General features: G+C 34.3%; 1 protein-coding gene across 3 annotated transcripts; it reads left to right on the plus strand.

Annotated features, from left to right (window-relative positions):
- The first annotated feature begins 666 nt into the window (after positions 1-666).
- Positions 667-25,603, plus strand: LOC111045525 (nucleobindin-2). 3 transcript variants are annotated; one of them, XM_039429927.1, is made up of 11 exons: positions 667-824; positions 3,798-3,953; positions 7,276-7,386; positions 10,046-10,264; positions 13,355-13,528; positions 14,796-14,898; positions 16,519-16,699; positions 17,666-17,822; positions 20,121-20,162; positions 22,340-22,384; positions 23,412-25,603. In XM_039429927.1, the coding sequence occupies exons 2-11, from the start codon at positions 3,813-3,815 to the stop codon at positions 24,192-24,194; spliced, it is 1,956 nt and encodes a 651-aa protein (XP_039285861.1). In that variant the 5' UTR covers positions 667-824; positions 3,798-3,812; the 3' UTR covers positions 24,195-25,603. The 3 variants fall into 3 exon arrangements, with proteins under 3 accessions (XP_039285861.1, XP_039285876.1, XP_039285870.1); XM_039429936.1 differs by having other exon boundaries at positions 709-1,007; XM_039429942.1 differs by lacking the exon at positions 20,121-20,162.
- Positions 25,604-27,137: the final 1,534 nt, after the last annotated feature.

Here is a 27,137-nt window from a genome sequence, read left to right on the forward strand (position 1 = left end):
CCCCATAACTCGCTTATTAGACCACTTGAAAATTTCAGTTGCCACTTTTTCTCACTCTTATAATGATCTTAACAATTATATTGAAAATGATTATCCAATTTAAATAAGAAAAAAGTGTACCGATCAGCCTTAAATAAGCTACGTATGTGAAAGATAACTTTAATATAATTTCCACCGTTATGTGGTCTGTGGTAAATAGGAAAATTAAAAGACAATACAAATAGACTTAGCATCGTTTAATGCACCACAAAATTGTGTATGTAACGTACTTTTAACTAGAAATTGTTTTCAACTTTGAACTTTTCTTTATTTACCTATGAAAATAATTAAATAATAGCCTACTTGAGAAATTCAGTTCCCATGTACATGAAAATTTTTATTTTTGAGAAAATTTCGGGGGGGGTCCCAACCCCTGTGACCCACCCCCTGGGTACGGCCTTGCCCAAGATCCTAGTAATAACTACCCCCTATTATTATACATCATTGTTAATAATTATCAACAGAACAATATTATTATTATTAAGATGGAAACAGTGGAATCCGAGAGCTTTAAGTCTAAATACTTATACAATAAAAAATAAGGAAAGCGTTGCAAAAATTTCAAATCTCCCTCTTTTTGGCTGGAAAAGAACTTTCACTTGATCAGCTGTTAGATGAATTACGTGGTTCTGGAACGTGTTTGAAACAGCTGATAGAAACTCATGTCAAGCGTCTGCCATTCAAGGTTCTAGCCTTCAAAAAATAGGTGCATTATCATGGGAAAACAGTAAACACTAAACAGGAACTTTACATTATTAACCTTTTTATTGTTTGCACGTGAGCAGGTAAGATTTCATAAAATTTACACTACTATTATACTGAGTGATTCATTATTTTATCATTTCCAAGTGTACTCTGTTAGAAGGTATTCCACTCAAACTCAAAATTGTTATAGCCTACAGAGAAAGTTTGCTAACTTATTATTCATCATTTTATTTCATTGGATTTATGATTTTTCTCATAAATAGGCAAGTAGATTATTATCTTTATACATTTTTCATTCAATTAAAAACATCTCTTACATTACATTTTAGCAAATTGCATTGCTAGATTTATATTGGTCTTTTACCTTCATGAAAATGATGACTTCATGAATGCAGTGCATTATTCTATATATAAATTCATTTGTTATTAATTTAAATTTATTCACTTTTAAATAACATCCATTTTTAATTGGTATCTTAACCTTACAAGATAATGTATTTTCTTGTTTTGAGCATAATACATTATTTATATTGAGTTGTGATATCAATCTCTGTAAAGCTCCTCAACTATACAGTAGGCAATAAGCTTCAATTCTTCACGTTTATAATCATATATGTTCAGTTTTTATGTGTATTGTGTCATATTGTTAGTATTGTATTACTTGTTAGCTGACTGCTATCGCCCAATCTTGGTATCCAAATATCCAATGTCGTGATCAAGGCCAGGCTCCCTGGATAGATCGTGTCAAGTAATAAAAAACATGATTCATAAACTGTAACAGTATCACAGTCCAGCAAAGTTTTTAATTAAAAAAAAATCCTCTAACTGGAAGCTCCTTCCAATGAGCCACCGCGACAATGAATACATATTTATTGGGCGCGCCTTAACCGAGTCTGGCAGGCAGTTGAACATTCGTACAGCCAACACTGAAAAACTATCCTTCACTGTTGACAAGACGACAGCGCGGCATTTCGAAGTTCCATGTGAATGCAATTTCTCTCTTCTGGTGAATGTGTAGATGTTTTTACTGACATGTAGGACCGATAACAGTATGTACAGGCCATGAGCTGTATGGATACCCAAACGCTTGAATATGGGCTGGCTGGCAGTGTGCATCATACTCACTATATGTCATTACACGAAGTGCCTTCTTCTGAAGCAGGATATAATCTTAATGTTATGATTTGGTGGAGTGGAATGAGATTTTTTGTTGAGGGAGACGCATAGCATTTAGAAGCCTCACTGTCCTATGATCCTATGAGAAAGATGTTTGCTTAGTACGGTTTACATAATAGGGTGGCCGGCGCTGTTGGGTAGCTCGCTAGCCAATTGATCCTAATAAAAGGCTTGATCTCTAATGCTATGCCAAGAAAAAGTTCCAGTAATTATCTAGGCGTATGTTTTCAGTTGTCCAAATTTTCAAGACATGCATTTTGTATTTAGCTTGGGTGTTCAAGAAGACTGATAGAGGAAAGTTAATAAGTAGTTTCACATTTTTCGTTTGCCCAGAAAGATTTGGATTAAATTAATTCAGCACTTACCACGATCCCCGCCGTCTTACTATGTGTAAGCTAATTAATTTGTGTGTAAGCACATTACTAGTTCTGTCATTATGCTGATCGTGTGAGGGTGACTCAACTAATTTTCATGAGATTCAAATCTTGGAGGTTTGGAACCCGCCTAAGACAATCTGTTCACATCAAGGCACATGTCTAAATGGTCTAGTGAGACGCATGAGGCATAGATTGAACGAAACTAATTTTTATCAATGAAGATTTTATGAAATGGGGTATTCATAAACTTTTAGGAGCTTAGTACAGCAGCGTATAGAAATGGTACCACATTAACAATATTTTCATGTTAAGAATCATGATTTCATGAGGCATAATAAATAAATGACCGATGAAATGCAAAGGCCTAGATTATAGGTAACAGATACAAATAATAAAAATGATACTCTTGATAGTATATAAAGTTGTAATGTAACTTGACACCTGACAATTCAAGGTGTATAAAGAAAAGAGAGCAGATTTGTTGAAATAATCAGCGCAATGCTACTACGTAAGTAGGTTAGATCAGCTAATTCAAGCTAAAGATCCTGGATAGTGTAGCCCAACATACATCCCGGAAGTAAGCCTAAATTGTTGTTTCTTATTCTTCCATCCAACGATTTCAAGAATTAGTTCAGATAACTAGACAAACTACAAGGATGCTAATCAGACTCCCCAAACCAAACAGCACTACCTTCCAGAGATGCTTTTTATTCCTTGGACCTAAATTCTTAAATATTCTCCCAGATGAGATCAGAAAGCTACAGAATCTCAAGAAATTTCTAAAACAAACGAATAGTTGGCTATGGCTTCATTCACCATTAGGAGTAGAACACTTATTGAAAGTAGTAAGCTGACAAACACATGGTGCTAATATCTATCCATTATTGAATATGAATTTCAGTGTAGTATGGCCTTTTTACTGTAGTTACTTCTGTATCCTTTAAAGTTCAACCTTTGCTTTGAGCTTTGATCTGCAAACATTGTTTCATCTATCACTGTTATGTCTCATCTTTTATTTTTCATTTTTTTTCCTCTCTTGTCATGAATTATGTTGATGCAAAAATTATACTGGTGATTCTTCCTCCCATTTTTTCGCAGTTTAAACTACATTTCATAATATAAGTATATTTAAAGAGAGGAAATGCTACAATCAATCAATAAAATTACTTGATGATGGTGATTGAATGTGTTTGTGTAGGCTTTTTTCTCCTGTTACATCCCGATTAAACCTCAACTCCTGTTCACGGACAAGTGCTTCATGAAGCACTTTGTGAGCAGTTATTGTTCACATTAATATTATATTATATATTATTATTTACAATCTATTATTAAATTTTAGATGGATTATTGTTGTATTTGTCAAGCTAGACTCTATTTGGTTTCTGTATATGTATTTATGAGTGTGAATAAATTTGAATTTGATTTTTGATAAAGTGAATTATTTACAATATTTCAAGAATAAGTTTTATTAGTCAATGAAAAATTCTGTTATTATTTCAGTAAATTAGCCGTACGATGAAGAAAACTCTAAAAATATATTGTCTGCTAATTGGAGCCTTGCACCTGTGTTCGAGTCTGCCCGTAACTCCCAACAAGCCGAAAGATGAGAAAGACGAGAAAGATACAAAAGAAAACAAAGTTGAACCGGATAATCTTGTAAGTACACTCAATTCAAGACTACAATTCTTTAATATAACTGATACAACTTGTTGTAAAATACAAATTGTTTAGAGCGTTCAAGATTCAATTGTTTCTTCTTTACAATACTAACAATACCGTACTGCATTTATACGATATGGTTTTCAGAATGACCTGTTTTTTATATTAAATTCGTCCATTTCTTCATCTCTTGTAATCTAGTTTAACACTTTTTAAACATGTCATGCTTTCTCCTGTGCTATTATATATTTTGTTTTCCTGCCAGTTTACTTGAAGTAGTGAACACTAAGGAACATTTCTATTTCCAATTTATAAACTAAAGGTGCGTACAGACTGTCGCTCTGCTCCGCAACCGAATGTCACTCCAGCAGAGCGATTGATGATCGACCGGCGAGCAACAGTGGTTCGACCGGGGAACGCGAGAAGATCTAACATCTTCCGTAACGTTCATGATGGGTGCGTGGGCGGAGCGACTGTGGTTCGATGGTGGTACGAGGATATGTGTACGCAGCTTAAGCTTGCAGGAGACCATTTTCCAACATAGGTTCTACTAGTTTGTTGTTATCTTCTGTTGGAAGTGAAAAATATTTGAATTTGTTATTTTGTATATCCACTTGCATTGTCTTTCATTTATTCAATTGGATTTTTGGCAGTGAATTTCAATATAGAAAATTGGAATTCGTCAATTTAATGGTTAGCTATGGTGAGGTCCACGTTATAATGCCAGACTTTGATCAACATTGGTGTTGCTATCCTTTTCTATTATTTGAAAAAGCTGATGGCTCTGTTTTTTCTAGCCCTGCAACGTTGCCAGATCGTTTTCAGCCATCTAAAAATAGAATTAATAAACAAAATATTGAATATCAATTACAAAAATGTATTATATCATTGAAAAATAAATTCCCTTGACGAACAAAATAAAATTGATTGGTTTTAACAAGAATGAAAAGTTAATATTACATCAGATTCACCGGAATCAGCTAGGAAGAAAATAGTTCATTGCTTATCAGATTATCAGAAGATAAAGGCAGTGGCATGACAGAGAATCGGCAACGCTGTGACCTCTTACTTCCACTGACATTATAACGTGGACCTCACCTTACAAAAACTAATGCAACTAAGCAATAAAAGAAGGAAATATTATATAAGATGTAATATTATATATTAGGTAAAGAAGATAATATTTATTATTTTGTGTTATTAAGTTTTAACGGATTTTTTTTTCTTTTTTGTAGCATTAAGACTTGTTATTCATTATTCTCATTCTTATACTTTATCCTAATATTGACACAATAAAACACAGAAAATCTGATAATCGTTATCGTCGTTGTTTTAAAAAATTAAAGTCGTGCAATTTTAGTGTTCCACTTATTATTACAGAAACATTTCAAATGCACTAAAAGATATTACATATAATCCATAACACATCATTTGATCTAGTTTGAAAAATCGCCGTGAAAATTTCAAAACTTGTTTGTAAGTGAACGTGAAAAAGCATTGAAACTTTGATTTCAAGCTGTTTAAGAAATCTGATTCCTCCAGTCATCCAGTGACTATCTTAATTAATAGAAGTAGTGTCAGTCACGTTTCAAAGTATATTTTTCCACTGATTAGCCTACGACGTCCACATAAGCGCCTGGAAACTTTTTTTTCTATTCGATACATGGATAATGTATTCAAATCTATATGTTTTACAATAATACATAACATGCATTCTTTAAAATATTGCATCATAGAATGTTAAATAAACTTGGATGTCGTCTGCAATGAAAATTGATAACGGATCATAAATAATAGAAGTACGTCTGCTACACTATTCGAGTTGTCAATAACTCAATAGCTGATTAGAGCATGGTATAACGTGGATTCTTTCATACCATAACAATACATGTGTGACATTTGGTTTGCTTGTGTGAACAATATAAATCATCTTCACATCTGTCTGAACAGACTATTGACTCAATTCACAGTCATCCACGATAATTAATAATAGAAGTGGTTGTGCTTGAGCTAATTCTTACAAGGCGTGTGTTCCAGTGTGATGCTTACAAAACCGTTATTTTTTATTACCTAATTGTTTGAGCTTCTATTTATATTTTCAAAACTGAGTACAACAAAAATATAGACAATTTATGGATTTCTATTACAGGGTATATAAATTTTAAACAGTGAAAAATTGAAGATTATTTCAATTTCCCAACACTTATTTATGGTACTCTTGGCTCAAGGTGTGTGTTGAAATTTTTTTAACAAATCTTGAAAGTTCCAAAATAACAACTCATAGGGCCGTTTTCACAGTGCCAGTTCAAATGGAATCTAAGATTAAACTGGATTATGGTCCGCCGCAAAGTAGACCCACGTTAATCCACGAAAAGCAACCCACGCCGTGGGGTGTTTTGTAAACCATTGCTATATAATTATTCATAATCAATCAGCTGACAAGTGGATTATTCATTGCATGTATTACACAGATGTCTAGAGAAGCCTAGCACTGGTTTACAAAACATGCCACGGCGTGGGTTGCTTTTCGTGGATTAGCGTGGGTCTACTTTGCGGCGGGCCTTCATCAATGCTGAGTCCCGTTTGCTATTATGTGATTCATTTTGAGATTAAACCACCAGCTGATACAATCCAGTTTAAGCGTTCACTGTTCAAACGGCACTTATTGACGTTTCCCCTAATGTTTTTGGGTTTCAATGTGGTCTCAGCATCTCAGATATTCGAGAAGAAATCCGCCGATAAATAACTAGTTTACTACACTCAAATAAGGGCATAAGAAAATATTATAGAAGAATTTTTGAATTTAACTTACATAAAATTACGCTAAAAATCAAAGTTTATTGGAAATTCTAGTGAATTTTCAAACTATTTTAGAAAGTGATTGACCAAAAAATCTTATTTTTATGCATAGGATTATCCATCCTATCCTCCATCCTATCCTCCACCTCCATCAACCGCCAAAATTCCCCTCCACCCCCACTCTGACCAAATATTCACCCTCATAACCTTAAATACTTTAGTTTCTGTCGGGCTTGAGAATGTGCAATACCAGCACAAAACGGTCGTCGCTACACCAAAGAATGTGAGTGTTTTTTCATTTTAAAGTTATATTAAAATACAATAGTTATAATAAATATAAGTGTTGAACGATTTTCTCTGATTTTTTTTCCAACCTTGAATTCTGGCTGGCAATCTCAATGATCCAACTGAAAATGTTGAATAGTCAAGGCGAGGCAAGCGAGCCTGCTGTGGCTAGTGATGATTCAATATAATTCATCAACAATAAATTGCTATTTCAGTTGACATTTCAATTTTTCAGGAACAGATGGGAATAGAGTATAATAGGTATTTGAGGCAGGTGGTTGATGCTTTAGAACAAGATGAAGCTTTTAGAAAAAAGCTTGACAACGCTGAGGAAGCAGATATCAGGGTAAGTTCAAATTCAGACACAGCTATCTCTAGCTGAATTTACAATCCTTAATTTAGTTTACTAAATAATTCAGTGGGATGATTATGTGAACTAGAAAATAATCATTCAAGAATAACTAGGGATCCTCTTCTCGTGCTAGGAGTGAGTAATCAACAATTTTCCAAAAATGAAATACCGTCAAAAATAAATTCCCTTCTGCTGTGTGAGCGTCAGTACACTCATTTGCCGGTCGGGTTGGTCTAGTGGTAAGGAGTGCTATAGACTTCAGTCTGATAGCAACGCCTGGTTTGTGGGTTCGAATCCCGCCAATGACATGGACTTTTGATCTATATATATAAAAGCGAAATGGCACTCACTCGCAGAACTAAAAATCTACTGGACCAAAAACGTTCAAATTTGGTAGGTATGTTCAGTTGGCCCTTTAGAGGCGCACTAAAATCGGATTTGGAAAAACTTCCAAAGATACGCCTAGAATCTGCGTTTTTCCAGCGTTTTTTTAGCGTTTTCTCAGCTTTATCGAGAACAAATGAACAGAAAATGTTCAAATTTAGTAGAGAAGCTCAGCTAGGGTGTAATAATGTATTAGGAGGAATTTGCAATAACGTCAAAGATACGACCAAAATCTGCGTTTTTCCAGCGTTTTTTTTTTGCACTTTCTCAGGTTTATTGAGAACAAATGAACAGAAATTTTCAAATCTAGTACAGAAGCTCAGCTGGGCTGAAGCACATAATATTGTGTTCGAAGGAATTTGGAATATCGCCAAAGATACACCCAAAATTAGCGGTTTTTTGCGTTTGGGTGATTGAATCGAGCGAGGAAGTACTTTGACTTTCTGATTGAATGAAGCATACTCAAATGAAAAATGCACGTGTTTCTTGTTACACATAACATTTTTCTTGCATAATCTATCACTCTTGTTTGAATAAAATAAAAATATCACATGTGCCAAGTTGAAGTATAAGAGCTTTCACATACACTCGACCCAAAATGTGTTGTCTTTTTGACGTGACAACGTCTTATAAATTGGTTTGCCGGGTGACACTTCAAGAAACTGCGTTACGTTCCCACGTTATGCGCTCACAATGAGAGCGAGTGAGAGCGTTCGTTTCGGTTCACGGTCGTCTGGAAAGAGCACGAATAGGAGCAGTGGCGAGCAACGCAGCAGCAAGCCCAGCAACCCGAAGGCATTCACCTGGAGAGAGAGTGAAACGGAGCAGTCAACCTGCGCAGGCGCCGCAAGCAATCTCCTGTGACTGCGCCTGCTTAGGTGAATAAGTGAATAGGTTATGTTGTAGTAATCACAATAATGCATAATCACATAATCATGCATAAGTGAATAGGTTATGTTGTAGTAATCACAATGTTGTGGTTCAGTGCGAGATTCTTTGTAAATTAATGTTTTCAATATAATTCTTTGTATAAATAAATGTTTTTAATTGTTACTATTATTTCATCCTTCTTCCTACTATACGAATGAATATTCACATTAAAATTATTTTACCACTCAAAGTCGTTGTCACGTAAAACTTTCGCCCGTATACCGACTTTACAGGCAGCCATGCAATTTTTATTAGTACAGATTATTCAGGCACGGTTCCTAGAAAACTTTTCAAATCTAATGGATTATCAAATCTTTACTAAATCTATAGGTTTAATGGTTCATTAGATTTCATAAGAGTGCTAGAAATTGAGCCTTAGTATTGTGTATTGAGTAATGGGACAATAAAGAACATCACCTTGTCCTATAGAATAGAAATTTATATTAATTCATCACATTGTGTACAAATACTTGATTTAAGGAAAGGCATAACAAGCTCACCCTTTTGGGACAAAACTTCCGAATAAAAATGTAGGTTATGTCACTTTCACTTTAAATTTAGCTCATATATTCAACACCTTTCAAATAATGTTTGGTGCACAGCAATATTGGCTGTATTGCTGACAAAAATAAGCAACAAAAGACAAAATATTGTAATGCTACTGTAAATGCCACTTTTTGTTGTTGAATAAATAATCACAGAAAAACGCTACTCAGAGAATAAGAACGTCAATAACTATGACTTGGTTCCACAGAAGCTTGTTAAATTTTGACCGTGATTAAATTTGATCTGATTAAACAGATGATGTTTGTCAAGTTACGTTTAATCTGATAGAATTCATAAGGACTGAAAAATATTGTACGAACAAAATTTCGATGTGTGTGTGCAGGGCTTAACTGGCTTAGAGAACCAATCAGAGAAGCCTTTTTTCATAGAAGTTTTCAACCAATCAGAGAAGCCTTCTTTCAAAGAAGCTTTCAACCAATTAGAGAACCTCTTTTTCAAATGAGTTTTCAACCAACCATAGAAGCCTTTTTTCAAAGAAGTTTTCAACCTATCAGAGAACTTTTTTTTAAAGGAGTTTTTTCTGATTGGTCATGTATAGAGTTTAACAGGCTTTTGTGCTAACGAGCCTATGACTTTCAAGTGATATTTGTTTTTTTCCGATAATGTTTTTTGGGAAAAATAGCTCAAGAGATCGACTGAACTGATTAGTCATGTTTAGAATTCAACAGCCTTTTTTGCAACCGGGCCTCTACCTTGTAAGTGATATCTGATGATTTGCCCTATATTTTTTGGAGATAAATGGATACATTTGTGATAATGTTTGTTATTATAGTCGGGAAAAATAGCTCACGAGCTGGATTACGTGAATCATCACGTTCGAACGAAGCTGGATGAGCTGAAACGTGTGGAGTTGGAGAGACTGCGCACCTTGGTGAAGCAAGCCATGGACGACAACAACCACGACTCTCCGCACCTCAAAGCACCTGAGCATCTCGATCACGGCAATCCCAACAGCTTCGAAGTGGCCGATCTGCAGAAATTGATCAAGAAGGTAAGAAAAGTCTTAGACTGGCCACTAACGAATTTCAAATTCAAATTTATTTTGTCAATCAAACAATTACAATCACAAAGAAACAGTTCGGTGTACATTACAATAAAAATTAATACAATGGTATCATAAATTTAGTGGCTACAGAGAACTCAAGTAAAATTTGTCAGCACCTGACATATCACACATGATGTTCGGTTACCCGATACTTCAAAATAAATCCAAACCTCAGAAATCAGAATCTGAGAAATTTATCGGATCAAAGAATCTGGGTTTTAAGGTTGGGATCTTAGGCCCGGTTATCACACGTACAACTAATGAGTTGAACCAGTGAATTTGGCCGATTTATTTAATTGAATTATAAGTTCAATGGCTATAGAGATCTCAATCAGAATATGCTGACACCTGTGATGTTCAGTTACGCAATAGCCCTACTTCAAATCTAAATCTCAGAAATTAGAATCGGAGAATTTGATTGAATGAAGGAACCTGATTTTTAAGGTTTTGATCTTAGGCCAGGTCATGAAAATATTACAAAACACATCTTTACATGAATAGTCAAATAATCAATATGTCTTTAAGAGACCAACACAACATGTCTTTAAGAGACCAAATACTCATGTCTTTAAGTGACCAAATACTCATGTCTTTAAGAGACCAAATTTATGGGGGCACATCTGATATTGTAGTGGGGGTATCAAGTACTCATGTAAGATCTGTCGTCCTCGAGTCCGGTGTCCAAAGGGTGATGGATGAGGATGAAGGGTGATGGCCTCCAGGCATCGGGCTAGTGGCGTCAGATCGAAGATCGCCTTTCAGCCCCGCACGGCAAGGTCAGATGTCCGATATCACCGGCCATCTCGGTCGGCGAATTCGTCAGCCCTCGTTCGACAGCAAGGCATATTTACAGCTCGATCCTCGAATGAGTATTCAAGAATACACACCTGCAACACAAGTCACAACTACTTAGTAATGCTAGAATAAATAACATACTAAATATTGTATTCAATGAATGATTTCTCATGAAATCATCTAATGAATACAATACATACATACAATTTACATTAAAAATAAAATTACAAACGAAAGAACTATTATAGGTTTTAATTGTAGAATTTGAAATCTATAATGAATGGGATTATGAAAATAAATCACTAGTTAAAAGAATTATGAACAGTTACAGAGTTGCAGTTTATGTACAACCAGTGAGTATTTCAAACTTTACTCACAATTACAAAATGTCAGAGATATAAATGACTGTATCAATAAAATAAAGGGTAGGAAGATACTCCATTTAGTATCACTTTCTTGTACATTGGGATATCGTCATACATCTCAGATGTAAGACTACAAAATTGAGTAAAATTCTATCATAAAATAATTATTTAATCTATTAAACTATAAAAGAAAACGGAAAATCGTTAAATCAGGGGTTGTTACCTGATACATACAAGTAAAATTATCAAAATAAAGACAATACAACAATACTATAAAATATTCATTACTCACCCTTAAATGGGTTTTCGACTGTTACTAATCCATATAGCCTAAGATTAATAAATTGCAGCAACCGCTCTGAATGAAGTTGAATTACATCATTAATAAGTCAATGGAAGAATAAGCAATTACGAAGCTGATGGGATATATGATTTCCAATTATATCTTTAGCCTCCAGGAGAGAACGAAAAACAAGACGAATCTGTCATGATTAAATCAGATAAGAAATAAATTAGCTCAGAAAATAATTTCTGCAGAATCTAAAAGCGGTCTCTCGTTTAGCTCTTCAATTCGACCGAATCAGGCTCAAAAAATAGGTATCAGGCTAAGCAATAATACATTTAAAAAATACCAAATTACAAAGGACGACAATAATTTCCCTCAATAGAACGAGAAAGGAATACAACTAACAAGGACAGAATACAGCAAAATTCCCTCAATCGAAAAAGAAGACTCAGCAATAGAATGGATGTTCAACTGATTTTTTATGATGATTTTGCGTCTACAACAATTCTAAATAAATACTCTAATTCTAAGTACAACAATTCTAAATACTCGAGGAAAACGTTGGAAAACAATAGAGGAAATATTAGAATTTAATTACGTAATGCGCGGAATTACATCATGCAGCTACTCCAATACCGTGAGAATCACAACGTTAATCCAGCACTCTAATAAAATTTTATCTTGGAAAAGTTATAATTATTTTGAATTTTTTTTTGGCACATAACAAGTGTGTTGAACATGTGTTTACACACATGTCAACATACATTGCTGTGTCATCACTCTGAACAAAATATGTGGTTTACAGTGTATCTTGAGATGTACTACCATTTTAGAATGAAAAGAAATATATTTCTTGTCAAGTTTGGTGTAGATTTATACCAAATTATTCATGACTAGCAGGTAACCCGTGCTCCGCAAGGGTCTAATTAAAAACTTGAAAACAGAGACAAACTGAAAACTTGACCTGCTGAAATCTTGAAGAATTCAAAATAGTCCTATAACCATCCTCAGGAAATTGAGAATCGATATGCTAAATATCAAGTTAATCAGTCCAGTAGCTAAGACGTGATGATGTGTCATTCGTGAATTTCCTATCCCGTACGTGTATTAAGCTGGGGGTTTCGCTTGTGCGTAAATGCCGTCGTCGACCACGACAGGGTGAGGATCTCACATTGGGTAGATTTCAATTTGTCTAAATAACCTAAAAGATTATGTTCAATTATGTTTTAATGCGGGATCTTGAGTTTATACTTTTTTATACTTCCAAATGGCAATATTTTGATATTAATAGAAATGTTTTTATTCTTGAATAATAAACACAAATTATGAAAAGTTATTTGATCAGCTGTTCTAGCACACTTGAAATTTGGACAATATGAATGTCAACAATACTTGCCGTCGTCGACTGCGGAAATTTACGCACAAACGAAAATGCACTTTAAGCCAATTTTTTACTTAATTTGTGAATTTCCTATCCTGTACGTGTATAAGCCAATTCTTTACTTTATTATGTTATATATGAAATGGTAATGGTACTCTTATCTTATTGTATGTTTTCGTTTCATATATTATATTCTTGATTGTTTATAGGTAACTTCAGATTTGGCTGAAGCCGATAAACTAAGACGCGAAGAATTCAAAGAGTATGAAATGCAAAAGCATTTCGAAGAAGAGGAAAAAATGAAATCATTGGATGAAGAGCATAAAAAGGAGTACAAAGAAGAATTGGAAAACATGAAGAAGAAACATAAGAAACACCAACCGGTCAGTATGTTTGTTGACAATATTGTTGAATCTCTCACAGTTTTCATGCCTGTTAGACTTCTTAGATTCAAACAATAAGTGTTACTAGAAATAGAAATATTGGTCATTGAGTAGATTAAAACACAATAGGTTCTGTAATTTTTAGATTCATTGGTCATTGAGTAGATTAAATCACAATAGATTCTGTAACTTTCATAATATTGCGAGAATCTTCCTCCATCAGTTCTTCTATTACTATTCCTCATAGAGCACTCATGTTTATGAGTAAGATCTCTCTGAAGTAAATTACGAACTAACAAAAATACTTGCCGATTTTACGACATTTGTTTAACGAGTTTTACTACCTTGTTTACTTTGAATAAGCAATCAGTGAAGATGATTTAATTGAGCGAAGCGAAGGTGAGGTCTTGGTTTTGACTCGATCGTCTTTTGTCTGTTTGTTTGTTTGTACCGCAGTTACAGTCGCAGTTATTGTTCGATTTGGATAAAATTTTGTATAGGCTACACATACTTTGAAACAACGCGCGTCGACATGCAAAATTAAAAAAAATTAATGCAAATTTAATGCAAAATTAAAAAAAACCATATATAAGTTTTTTTTTAATTTTGCATTTTAAGGAAAATACAAAAGGACAAGGAGTCTTCGGACGCCAATATTACCGTAAAATCAGACTTTTAGAATTATTCATCATAAATCAGCTGTCGAGTTGATTATTGATTGCATGCAATGACGCATGCAATTAATATCTCAATGTAACTTAGTAAAAAATCAGCTGTTGTGTGGACTATTAGTTGCATGCAATAAAACTGAAAGTAACATAGTATTTTATCTCGACCTTTCTCTGTTTTCTACTCGGGCTGACTTGTTGCCAGTATGTCTTGAAGGATATTAGCTTTTGATGTTAGCATTTTTGATACACCAATTCCAACATCCATTAGTCGTTTTCACACCGATATCTCGCCGACATGACCGGACAGGACAGAATTTACTCTCATGGTCAGTATGGACAAGAAGCTGTGGTTTATAACTGCGCGAGGTCTACTGTTCACAGAACTTCTAGTATATTATATTAACTGTGCTCTGGTAAGAGATGGAAAAAGTCTCTTTGCAGTCTAACAGTAACGTGCAATATTGTTGTTATTATAAGATACAGGTAACGTTGACATAACCTTTTTCTAAGTAAATCTCAGTTATATTTGTTTTTGGTGCTTATAATAAACGTGATTCGTCGATTATAATTTATTGGAATATTAATTTCTATTACAGCTCCATCATCCTGGCAGTAAACAGCAATTGGAAGAAGTATGGGAGAAACAAGATCATATGGAAAATCAGGAGTTCAACCCCAAAACATTCTTCTACATCAGAGGTATTGATTGTGAAAATATTGAATATTTCTCTATTATTGTTTGGTAGAACTATTCCATAGTCTGTTCAGCGAAACGATGCAGTTATATGCTAACAAATAATTTCTTGGTTGGTAAAAAAATATCACCTCAAAGCCTGAAAGATTGATTCACATATTATGGCTAATGTTTCATTCATAACGCTAATTTTTAATTCCGGCTATCAAAATATTGAAACAATAATCAACAGATTTAAATCATATAAAGACTTCTCAGTCGATAATTCTACCAACCAAAAAATAATTGTTTACATATATTATGACTCCTTCGTGTAGCTGAACAGACTATAATAGTGTGTATAACTTTGTGATAAGAATCAGTTGTCTTGTACGTACTAATGTAATGTACTTGGATGTAACAATGTAAAAAGTTAATATCGTTAGTCCTTGTATTTTCTTTTAATTGGTTTAATTACTTTTATAATCTATTTAAGAAATCAAGTGGAAAAAATGAATTCCAAATATAACACTTATCCTTTATCATCATCATCATCCACGGCTCTACAATCCAAAACGGATCTTGGCCTTCTCCAGCAATCACCTCCATTCTACTCTGTCCATGGCAGCTCGTCTCCAATTTCTTACACCAAGCCTCCTTGCATCTTAAGTGACTCATCCATTAAGTCCATCCATCTCAGTCTTGGTCGACCAGGGCATCTTCTTCCTTCCATGTTGTAATTCATGATTCTTTTAGCCGGATATGAGTCATCAGCTCTTTCAATATGGCCTGCCCACCCAAGTCTCCCTACTCTGATAATGGCTATCCTTTATTGAGAGCATAGTAATTTATATAAATTATTTCACTTGAATTATGGCATCAAACATTGATTGATTATTTACTGTATTAAATCTAACTGTAAAGCAAAATGACACTAAACTCTTCAAAATGTTGAATAAATTGTCATATATTCAAATAATGAATAAATATTCATGTAATTTATTCAAAGTAATTTCTCCCTAAATTTCACCCTGATTGATTATTTACTGTATTAAATCTAACTGTAAAGGAAAAGTGACACTAAACTCTTCAAAATGTTGAATAAATGTCATATATTCAAATAATGAATAAATATTCATGTAATTTATTCAAAGAAATTTCTCCCTAAATTTCACCCTGATTGATTATTTACTGTATTAAATCTAACTGTAAAGGAAAAGTGACACTAAACTCTTCAAAATGTTGAATAAATTGTCATATATTCAAATAATGAATAAATATTCATGTAATTTATTCAAAGAAATTTCTCCCTAAATTTCACCCTGATTGATTATTTACTGTATTAAATCTAACTGTAAAGGAAAAGTGACACTAAACTCTTCAAAATGTTGAATAAATTGTCATATATTCAAATAATGAATAAATATTCATGTAATTTATTCAAAGAAATTTCTCCCTAAAAGGAAAAACAAGGATATTGAAATCAGTCAAGCGCGTTCAGTCGGACTTCTATTAATTGTGTTATCCACATTATAAAATCAGTGGAAACGATAGGACGGCAAAGTTGTAAATTAATAAAAATATCATCTTTGTCAATGAGAATTCGTATTTTGTTGGGTTGAATTTGATTGAATATTGCTGGCCAGATCTTGACGGCAACGGCTACTGGGACCAAGAGGAAGTGAAGATGCTGTTCCTGAAGGAGTTGGACAAACTGTACCAAGCTGGAGTGCCCGAAGATGACATGAGAGAGAGAGCCGAAGAGATGGAGCGCATGAGAGAGCACGTGTTCCGTGAAAGCGACACCAACAGAGATGGACTTATCAGGTAATGTTGCAGTACACAATTCTCGAAAACTTTGTGGTTGAAAGTATTATTTACTCACTGATTAAGAGGAGTGACTTCCGTTTCGCCATGTTTTACTAGCATCCTCAGACTACATATATTACTACTTGTATGCAGTAGAAAAAATAAATGGATCAACTACTCTATTTTGACACCGGTAATTTTTCATTAAAAAAATATATTACGTTATTACTACTTCATCTTTCACCTAATAAAACAATTCATAAGTGAATTGTTTAGATCCCATTCATAGGACAAATGAGTCATTAAATAAGTACTGTATTGATAAAGTTGAAATTTTCAGCGTTTTGTTGTTGTAGTTGAAGAGCTTGAGTTACCGATGTTTAGTTTCAAATATTAATTCATTAAAAAGAATACACATTTTGAAAATTTGCATTGGATAAAAAACAAGTACCTGAAAAATGTATCAATTTATCCATTTCAGTTTTATTAGTAGCACCTTACTAACTACACTAATTCTGTCCTGCAAGTTCAGATACAACGAGGCCTGTTTTTGTATTTATACGAGTGAGTCAACTGTTCTTAGAATTGTTTAGGCAAATGAGTTAACATAGCATTTTACATTATTTACATGCATTTTACTCATATTCTTGAGTGTTTGGGAACCGTTGATTGAGGAATATAATGTAGCATTTTACAAGATGTAGGATACACTTCACAAGATTTACATGCATTTTACACATGCTCTTGAGTTTTCAGGTACCGGTAAATGAGGATTTTAATGTAGTATTTTACAAAAAGATTTATATTGCATTTCACAAGATTTACATGCATTCTACTCATGTTCTCAAGAGTTTAGGTACCGTTAATTGAGGATTGTAATGTAGCAATTTACAAGATCAACAAAATTAGTGGAAATAAATCTATTTTATTGTAGAAAATCTATTTATGAGTCTGAATAATCAATCGACTGTTGATGATTTTAAGTTTCCAAGAATTCATGGATCAAACGAAAAAGCCAGAGTTTGAGAGGGATGATGGCTGGGAATCTCTGGACCAACAGCAGATGTACACCCCAGAAGAGTACGCTGAGTTCGAGAGGAGACGCCAGCAGGAAATCGAGAAACTCATCAAGGAGGGAAGAGTGAGTAACACTTATCATATTTCTGAAGAAACTTGAGATGTTGTCGAAAATCCACTTTATTTAAATAAATATTATCATTTCACAGGAGCATGCTTTTGTGTGTTCTCTCACATTATGGAAGAGTTCCACAACATCAATTTTCACTCTACAGAATTAATCATATTTCATTGCTTAGGAAAGTGAAAAATCACTGAGGTTCCCTGGATTAAGAGTTGGTGGGAAATGGAGAATACAATTATATCCACAGAGAGTGGAAAAATAGTTGATTATAATAATCCATTGGAATTGACTAATTGCCTTTATTGAGGGCGGAGTTAGGACTCTACGTCCTCTCTGCCACACAACCCACACAGAGGGTAAACAGAGAGTTATAGAACTAGAACTCCTTCAACTATGTTAGAAGTTGATATAATACGTTGTTAGAAGAGATGTTTCAATTGTGCTAATAATTCAGTATCATTATTGTTGAACGGATTTCAATATAATCAGATAGTAAAGTGAATTCGTGTGGCTTTTGTTGGTGGGGAGTCCCTTGCGGGAAGGTCCCACCTCACCTGAATATACAGAGTGAGTCATATGTATGCGAACACTTTAATAAGTTGGAGACAGCTGTAGATATAATACTGTAACTTTCAGGATAAGTTACTGGTAAAATACTTTACCTTTTGACGTGCAACTGAATTTCAACCTCACATAAGGGGGTGACTTAAATTTTGTAACTCGAATATTTTAAAAGTAAACACCCATTGTGTGGTACATCATTTTAAAGGCCTTTTTAAAACAAGAAAGATGGCATCAATTAAAATGTTCTATGACACTTGTATCCAAAATGGCGGCTGATTGAAGTTTTAGTTTTTAAAGAAATGAGGGGTTGTAACTCAAATATTTTGAATGTAAACACCCATTGTGTGATACAAAATTTTAAAGGCCTTTCCAAAACGAGAAAGATGACATCAATAAAAATGTTCTATGATACTTGTATCCAAAATGGCGGCTGATTGAAGTTTTTGTTTTTAAAGAAATAATTGATAAAGTTCAACCCGCCGCCATTTTGGATAAAGGTATCATAGAACATATTTATTGATGTCATCTTTCTTGTTTTAAAAATGCCTTTAAAATGATGTATCACACAATAGGTTTTTACATTTAAAATAATCTAGTTACAACCCCTAAGTCACCCCCTTATGTGGGGTTGACATTCAGTTGTACGTCAAAAGGTATTTGAAAAATAGTATTTGACCAATAACGTATCCTGAAAGTTAAAGTATTATATCTAAAACAGTCTCCAACTTAATGAAGTGTTCCCATACATATGACTCACTCTGTATAATAATTTAAGCTGTCAATGGGCCTTACGACTGTCATACTTCAGCCAGGACCTTGTTTTTCAACAATTAACTTTCTTACAAATCAAATCAAATCATTCTTTATTGTTGCAAAACATTACAATAATGTTAAAAACAAACGTTATATAAGTTAAGTGTGATATCATTCATTGGGAACAAAAAAATGTTTTAATCAATTTTTACAAAATAGTTCACAAATTTACATCTACCTCGATAGTAACTCTACCTTGAAGACCAGCCCTTTGGCCTATGATGACAACCAACTGCCCACCGGATGTGACCTCTCATTGCCTATCTTAATTGATCTCTCATGGACAACCTAACCTTACCACTAGTTGCTGCCACCTCTCTGGAGTCGTATTACCTTATAACAAATTTTTCTCTCACAACAACTTGATTGGCTTTATCTTTTGATGTAAATTTGTGAACTATTTTGTAAAAATTGATTAAAACATTTTTCTTTTGTTCCCAATGAATGATATCACATCATGATTCTCTATTCAATTTTTTATAATCTCTTGAATGGAAAATTAAAGTTTCATTATATTATTCCAATCTGTTTTGTTGATACCACTATCTTCGTTGTGTAGGAAAACTATTCAAATAAAAATTGAAACTAATTTGTTATCACTCCTTCTGTATGTCCAGGAGATTTGAGCTCTAGAGCGCTATTCTGAAGAGATGAACAATTATTTTAAAAGGAAATCAAGAGATAGTATTTTCTACTCAATACAAAGATGGATTTTCAAGAAATGTTATATTATAGAAGACTTTCCTTCCAATCAATATTTATAACAAAATAAAATACGATTAAATAATGTTTTATTATTTTGAACTCGTTATTTTTATTGTAAATTACAATTTTTATATCTACTTTTTTCAAAGCATAGTCGTTTTTGAATACCTCACTGGCACTTTGATTTGACAATTTTTGGTTGCTCAAATTTTTCAGTTACCTCCACATCCAGGCATGATGATGCCTCACCAAGGACAGGTAAAACACTCTTCCGATTAAACTGCTTTGGGTTTTTAGGGAAGGTGCGAAGAACGCTTGTAATTCATATCATGTCTTGTTTCCCCGATCGCAAGAAATAATTTTATCCCATGCTAACATAGTGTCAGTGCGAGAATATTATACTTTGTCTTAAGGTGCAATTCCTCAGCGACGACTCGAGCCGCGCGGCTAGAGTACGTAATATAAAAAAATCATTAGATTTGATGATTCATCGAGCTGTGCGTCTAACCACGTGGCACTAGTTGCGCGTCTCGAGTCGTCGCAAATGAATTGCACCTTTAGACTGGAAATAAACTTTCTGGATTGCTTGTATATATTTTGCGTATCAACTTTTCTATTGATGATGTGTGCAGAACTTGTACAAAAGCATTATCAAGTAGAAAAACCTGGAATAACTTTCTATCAAAATACTAAATACATTCTTGGTTCCTGCAATAGAAATAATATTATTCCTGAAGCTCCTGAAATAGGATACAAACTGCTACGAAAAAAGGAAAAATATCTTGTAAAACTCGAATTGTCAAAAATTAAGAAATCATTGATGAACTTTCTCCAGATAACCAAAAGTTTGATGGCTTACTTGTTGGAACTAAATGATATTTTCATAAATGGTCAAAGAAATCATACATCATCATCATATAATAGCAAGGGAGATGAGATGGAACATTGAGAATGCAAGGGACCAAAGTTTTACGAATGTGAGTATGTATGATTATAAATCATTTTAATAGGCTATTGGGAGTCACATTCAAACGGAAAAAAACCGATGTAATACTTTCCTGAAAACTTGGAAAAATCTACAGGCTTAGGTATATCGAGATTGGTTGCACAAGGTGCGCCAAAGGACAATAAAAACAAAAGTACTTTAGTTATTGTTTCAATCTGTTTTTTTCCTATTATTTTTTTTCATGCAGTCTTGAAAATGACATCAGATCAACGGCGACCCCCATCGCGCATACACTGATGTCGATTTTTTTAATTTGTATCCACTCGTTGCAGTATATCAATCAGTATGTTGGCAATGACGACGCGAATGTTGTTCTTGAAGTCCGTGGTCGATCGACATAAACCAGGGATTTCAAATAACCCCATAAAAGAAGTCGCATTGAGGAAACGCATGTGGAAATGAGCCTTGTCATTGAAAAAATGACCGCGTTTTCAGGCAGGTTGTCAATCAGCACATCACATGTATTTTGACGGGCAACAATATCGCGTTCAGTCAACTCTTGAACAACAGCCAATTTATAGGGATGAAATTGAAGGCCTTCATGGAAAATTCGTCGAATAGTGGAATCAGAAATTGCCATAGCAGCTGAGTGTTTGCGAGCCGAACGCCGGGGAGAACGCACAACTGACTGCCTCGCTCTTTCGATTTTTTCTGGAGGTTCTGATGGTGCGTTGAAGTCCATTTCTGGGTTTAGCGACAGTTCCACACTCCCGAAATGAGTTAACCCACGACAGAATCGAATTACGGCCAGGAATGAGTCGGTGAGGAAGAATTTCAAATCGAGTGCGGAAGGCACGTTGCGTAGCAACAACAAGCTTTCAACTGCGAAGGCCCGCTCCTTTCTAGACCAGAGCATGATGGCTACTCACTTGAGGGAGGATAAACTTGGGAACTTAACTGTCCAGTTGCGCCCCCTCTTGCCCCTCTACACGACCAATTCACCGCGCGGGAATTTTATCAAATAAGTTTCTCTGGCGCACCTTGTAGGTTTCAGGTCAACTTTTAGATGAAATAACATCAACGCAGCTATTACTAAATCAATATTGTTCTTTGAAATGGGTGTAGGCTATTGCAGTCACTTTTTTGAAAAATAGATAAAATCTACAAGGTTTTGTTTAGGTGGACCAAGTTTGATTGTAAGTTTCAGATTAACTTAAAGCTTGCATACTGTAATAACATCAGCGCAGCTATTACTAAATCAATATTGTTGTTAATTGAAGTGGGTGTGTTGTAGTTATGTTTTCAATACTGTTCATACGGTGGTGGAAATTAATTTCCTGTCGAAGCTTCTCAGGTATTTAAGGTTTTGGTTGAGATAATTGTACCATAATTTATTTATGTACTAATTGAAATTATTTCAGCTTTTTAATGGTGGGTTTCAATATTATTCAAGTGGTCTCTATAAATAAGTTTATTTTGAAATTTTCAGCTACCGCCACACCATCAGGGTATGATGCCACCTCCACAAGGACAGGTAACTAATTTCAAAAATTTATACAGAATTTCAGACTAGACATCTCAATATTTGTCCTACTCTATATTCATGGATGAGCATCTAATCAAGAAACTTCAGAATTATATTCAAATGCAGTAACAGTAACAGATATAATTATGCTTAATCTTATCTCTATCTTGTCTGCTCTACAGCCAGGGGTGTACCGGAAATCAAAATAGGATGATCTCATAAGTACATTTTACTAATCATTCATACCTCAGGTATATCATACAAGTCATCCAAATAATACTGCTGCAGTATAAAAATGGGAAAGAAACCCATTGATTCTGTATTGATTGATTCTCTATCACAAATGACAATGTATTGCCAGGTCTTGCAAGACCCATTGCATACTAACATTACATTATAATGGAAACAAAGGAACAATATCAACATATTCAGAACAGAAAATAAATATGTAGATGAGTAGATAACTTCTAGAAACAAAGAGTAGAACCTATTTGTTATACAGAATAGAAATGAGAATACACCAGAGATTCAAACTGGTCTAGCTCCTGTAGTGTTAAAAATGTTTCTGTCAATTTAACCGAAGAATTAATGCAGATAATTACTGTGAAAGGACTTCACCCTTCAATCTGATTCCAGTAATAATCTAGGATAACTATCTTGAAAGACTCCAAATGCACATCTTTTTATGACAATTGACAATTTATCTTTCGTAAATTGCTCACAAAACAATATAAGAAAAAGTCACCATTTGAAGCATACTCAGGGTTTATCTGAGGCATCCTATTCTAGGCTGCTGTAGCGAACATAATCCCATTTCACCAACAACCAGACAACCAACAGGTTTCTAAGATTGATTTTTTACAAGTATTTATGAGTTAGTATGATCATGATCATTTCAAGTTAGATCCATATTTACGTTTACTCATACTGTATCTCATGATATGTGATTGGAGGCTGAAAAAAAAACGATCGTCGTATTTTATCATTATTAAATTTTATCAGAAAGTAAGTAATATTCTTTCATTTATGTTTTCAGCAATATTACCAAGGACATCCTAATCAGTTCAATGAACAGCAAGGTGGGGGTCCTCAACAAGGTTACCAACAAGGAATGCACCCTCAACAAGGAATGCAACCTCAGCAAGGAATGCACCCTCAGCAAGGAATTCAATCTCAACAAGGAATGCACCCTCAGCAAGGAATTCAACCTCAGCAAGGAATGCAACATCAAGGAATGCAACCTCAGCAAGGAATGCAACCTCAACAAGGAATGCAACCTCAACAAGGAATGCAACCTCAGCAAGGAATGCATCCTCAACAAGGGATGCAACAGCAAGGAATGCACCCTCAGCAAGGAATGCCACCTCAGCAAAACATTCAGCCTCAACAAGGTGGTCATCCTCCACAGGGCAACTACCCTCCCCAAGGAAGTCAACCTCCTCAGCAGCCCAACTATCCACAAGGTGGAATTCCCCAGCAAGGAACTGCCAGTCCACCTCAAGGCGGAGTGCCTCAAGGCTCTTTCAATCAGCACTCTAGTACCCAGCCTCCCAGTGTTGCTCCTCAGGGCAGTTTCCCTCACCAGCCTCAGCAAGGCTATCCTCAGCAGCCGCCTCACCCCAACTCCCCGCAATACGCTGCAAATATGGGCAGTCCTCCGCAGGTGAATCAGGGGGCGCCGCCATCTCAGAACAATTTCCATCACCCGAATGCCATGCCACAGGGCCAACCCAACTACATTCCAAACAATATCCAACAGCAAAAACCGGTGCATCCCAATTCAAAGGATATCAATGCCAACGCCATACCCCATTCATAGTTCCAGCGTCAATTAATTCAGTCGGAAGGAAAGCATAACTCTTTCGGTACCGCTCAGAGAATAGGAACTAGATAAGTTGTGGTAAACCATGAGTCTGATCTACCTGTTCCATGAAAAAAAACGACATAACATCAATTTACTTCACTATATTTTTTTATTATTATGTTATCAATATACCTGGGCAATCCTAGACCATTCGTGCAACATTAGTATTTAATTTTGATTTCACTCACAAACTACCATTTAAAACTACTTAGATACTAATTCAGTTCAAAAACTAAGTTGTTATCAAACTACTAGTTCAGTTCCAACTATGTAGAAGTATTGATAATGGAACTGTTGGAAACTGTTTGTGCATCATTGTTCAACAACTGGTCAGCAATGAATGCGAAATAATTTAAGTGATGCTATTTTCAAAGTTTTGCTGGAAACAAAATCTAAACCTTTGATTTCTGAAGAATCTATTTTCTGATACGAACCGAGTATGAGGAACTTCATTTACTACAATATTAATAACAAGATATATTTATAGAGATCACGGGTATGATTACACTGCCAGGTTCAGTGATGAGGAAGATTTGATTGAATTTTAAATTTTCTTTAATCATCATTCTATTATTGCTTCAGTGCCCTATTAAGTACAATAGCTGACCTTGAGGTAAAACCAAACTTCTTGCATTTGAGAAAAGAAAGATCATAGTGTAAGATGTTCACATCACCATAAATGCAAACTATAGAATGGATCATTTATATTTCAAATTAAAATAATCCTCAATGCTCAAAATTAGTACAAAGTTACATAACTCCATGAGAAAAATGGAATTTCTCCACATTGGCTTTTGAGGAAAATGCTATTTGTATGACGATGTTTGAAACCTAAATACTAGTACAAATCTAGATCTTGAGATTCAATATTTTTATGAATCTTGCCATCTTATTTTCCATATTATTTGATAACGTTCTTGTTGAGTTGTGGGAAAATGTCTACTTGCAAACTTATTTCGTTCCACATATTTATTTACTTGGTTGTAATGGCATTCTCAGTAATCAAATTGAACTTCTATTGTGATATTTATTCGTATTAGTCAAGTGCATTTGGTAATTTTATTTTGTTTGGCATCAGCCGATGACCATCATGAATTCCTTTATTATATGGCTAAGAGCAACGATAATCTTTCCTATCCATAAAAGACTTCCAGTGTACAAAATAATGTATCAGAGACGTTAGCATAGTCGTTTATTCTCTTACAATAATTTTTACAAGTACTTGTCATTTCTTTTCTTTGTATTTTTGTATTCTTATTTCTTGCAGTTCCTATTGTCACAAATCGTCATTCACAAAACTGTATTGACATTCTGAGTGCCGGTTGCACGAAAGCCGGTCAAATTTTAACAGTAATTAATTTCACGAGAACCAATCAGAGAAGCCGACTTTTCTGAAAGGTTTCTCTGATTGGTTCTCATGAAATTATTTACGGTTAAAATTTAACCAGCTTTTATACAACCGGGCTTTAGCTTTGATTTCTCTCCAAATCCTTGTAACACGTCTTGAAATCTCCTTTTCTCTCAATTATCTACCTTTTAAATTTTTGTAAATCATTTTTTAGGTTGTTTTATAAAAAAATCAATATTCCAGTCTTCCTAAATAATGAATTGTTCTATCTCAAAGCATGTGACTAATTTCCAATTCGTTAAAACCATTCTTGTTTCTAAAGTTAGCAAACAATATTCCTTTTTATTATAAGTTTTCTAATTCTTGGAATGTAATGCATCAATGTCATTGTATTTGACTGTGTTCATATTTTCGATAATTGCTGTAAATATTGTTCCAATGGAGGGATCTATCTGTGAACGTTTATAGAGTATTTTCGAATTTGATTTGTGTCTTGAAAATATATGATTGTTCAGATGATATTATTGTCTTCATTTTTGAAATAAGTTTTCATAGTATCTCTATCTGTTTTCTAAATACAGTAACAATTCTGAAACTATTATAATAGTAATATATACCATCTATTCTATAAAACCTATATGATTTAATATATAAAAATCATGTTCATGTATCGAGCAAGAGCTTGCTAAACATTGACCTTTCGATTTAAGTTCTTTATTCTTTGGTTCTTCATAATACTCATGTTATTGATCATCATTGCTGTTTGCTGATCATCATTATTTTATTATAATCATCATGATTATCCACCTCCAAAGATGATTTTCTTTTTGAACGATACTGGCTGAGGGTGAATTTTTTTATGATTGTATGGAATTTAGAAATGAGGATGTGCGTGACGCATTAAAACAATTAAATTCAAAAGCTTTTTCTGGCTGCCAGTCATACATTTTTTCTCTCAAGTACTGTAAGGTATATTCAAGACTAGAAATACAAGATTAAGTTGTAGAATTTTAACAAAAGTACCGTTATCATAAACAATAAGCAGGTCTGGTATGTTGGATTTTGTAATAATGTATTTGATGAGAGGTAAATGTTGTGCAAATGGCTTTTTTATGAGCGCCTAATGTAGAATCTTGAGGGAGATACATTTCGATTGGTAGCAAATAAATTAGAAAAAAATTTTCCCTGTAGAAAGTTTCCAAAAGCGTGGTGCACAGCCTGATTAATAGCCTTTGGACTAGAATTTTAGATAAAAGAATGGCAAATTACTATCAGCTCTTTGCCTACACAAACCCTCAGACGCACTGGACATATCCAGTAAGACTTGGAAGTGCCAAAAGGAATCTTTTGGAATAATCAAAAGGAATTTTGCTCTGCGGATATCTAATCAAATTGCTCTCTTTTTTTGCAAATGCCCATGTGGGCTAAGCTTCATTCCGCTTTATTCATACATCACTTTCTCTTATATGTTTCTATTATGAATTCTCCATAGTTTGGACAGAGTTTGCATTAACCAATATACAGACAAATTATAATGATGGCTATTTTAT

Source organism: Nilaparvata lugens, chromosome 1 (assembly GCF_014356525.2).
Source record: "Nilaparvata lugens isolate BPH chromosome 1, ASM1435652v1, whole genome shotgun sequence".
NCBI lineage: Eukaryota > Metazoa > Arthropoda > Insecta > Hemiptera > Delphacidae > Nilaparvata > Nilaparvata lugens.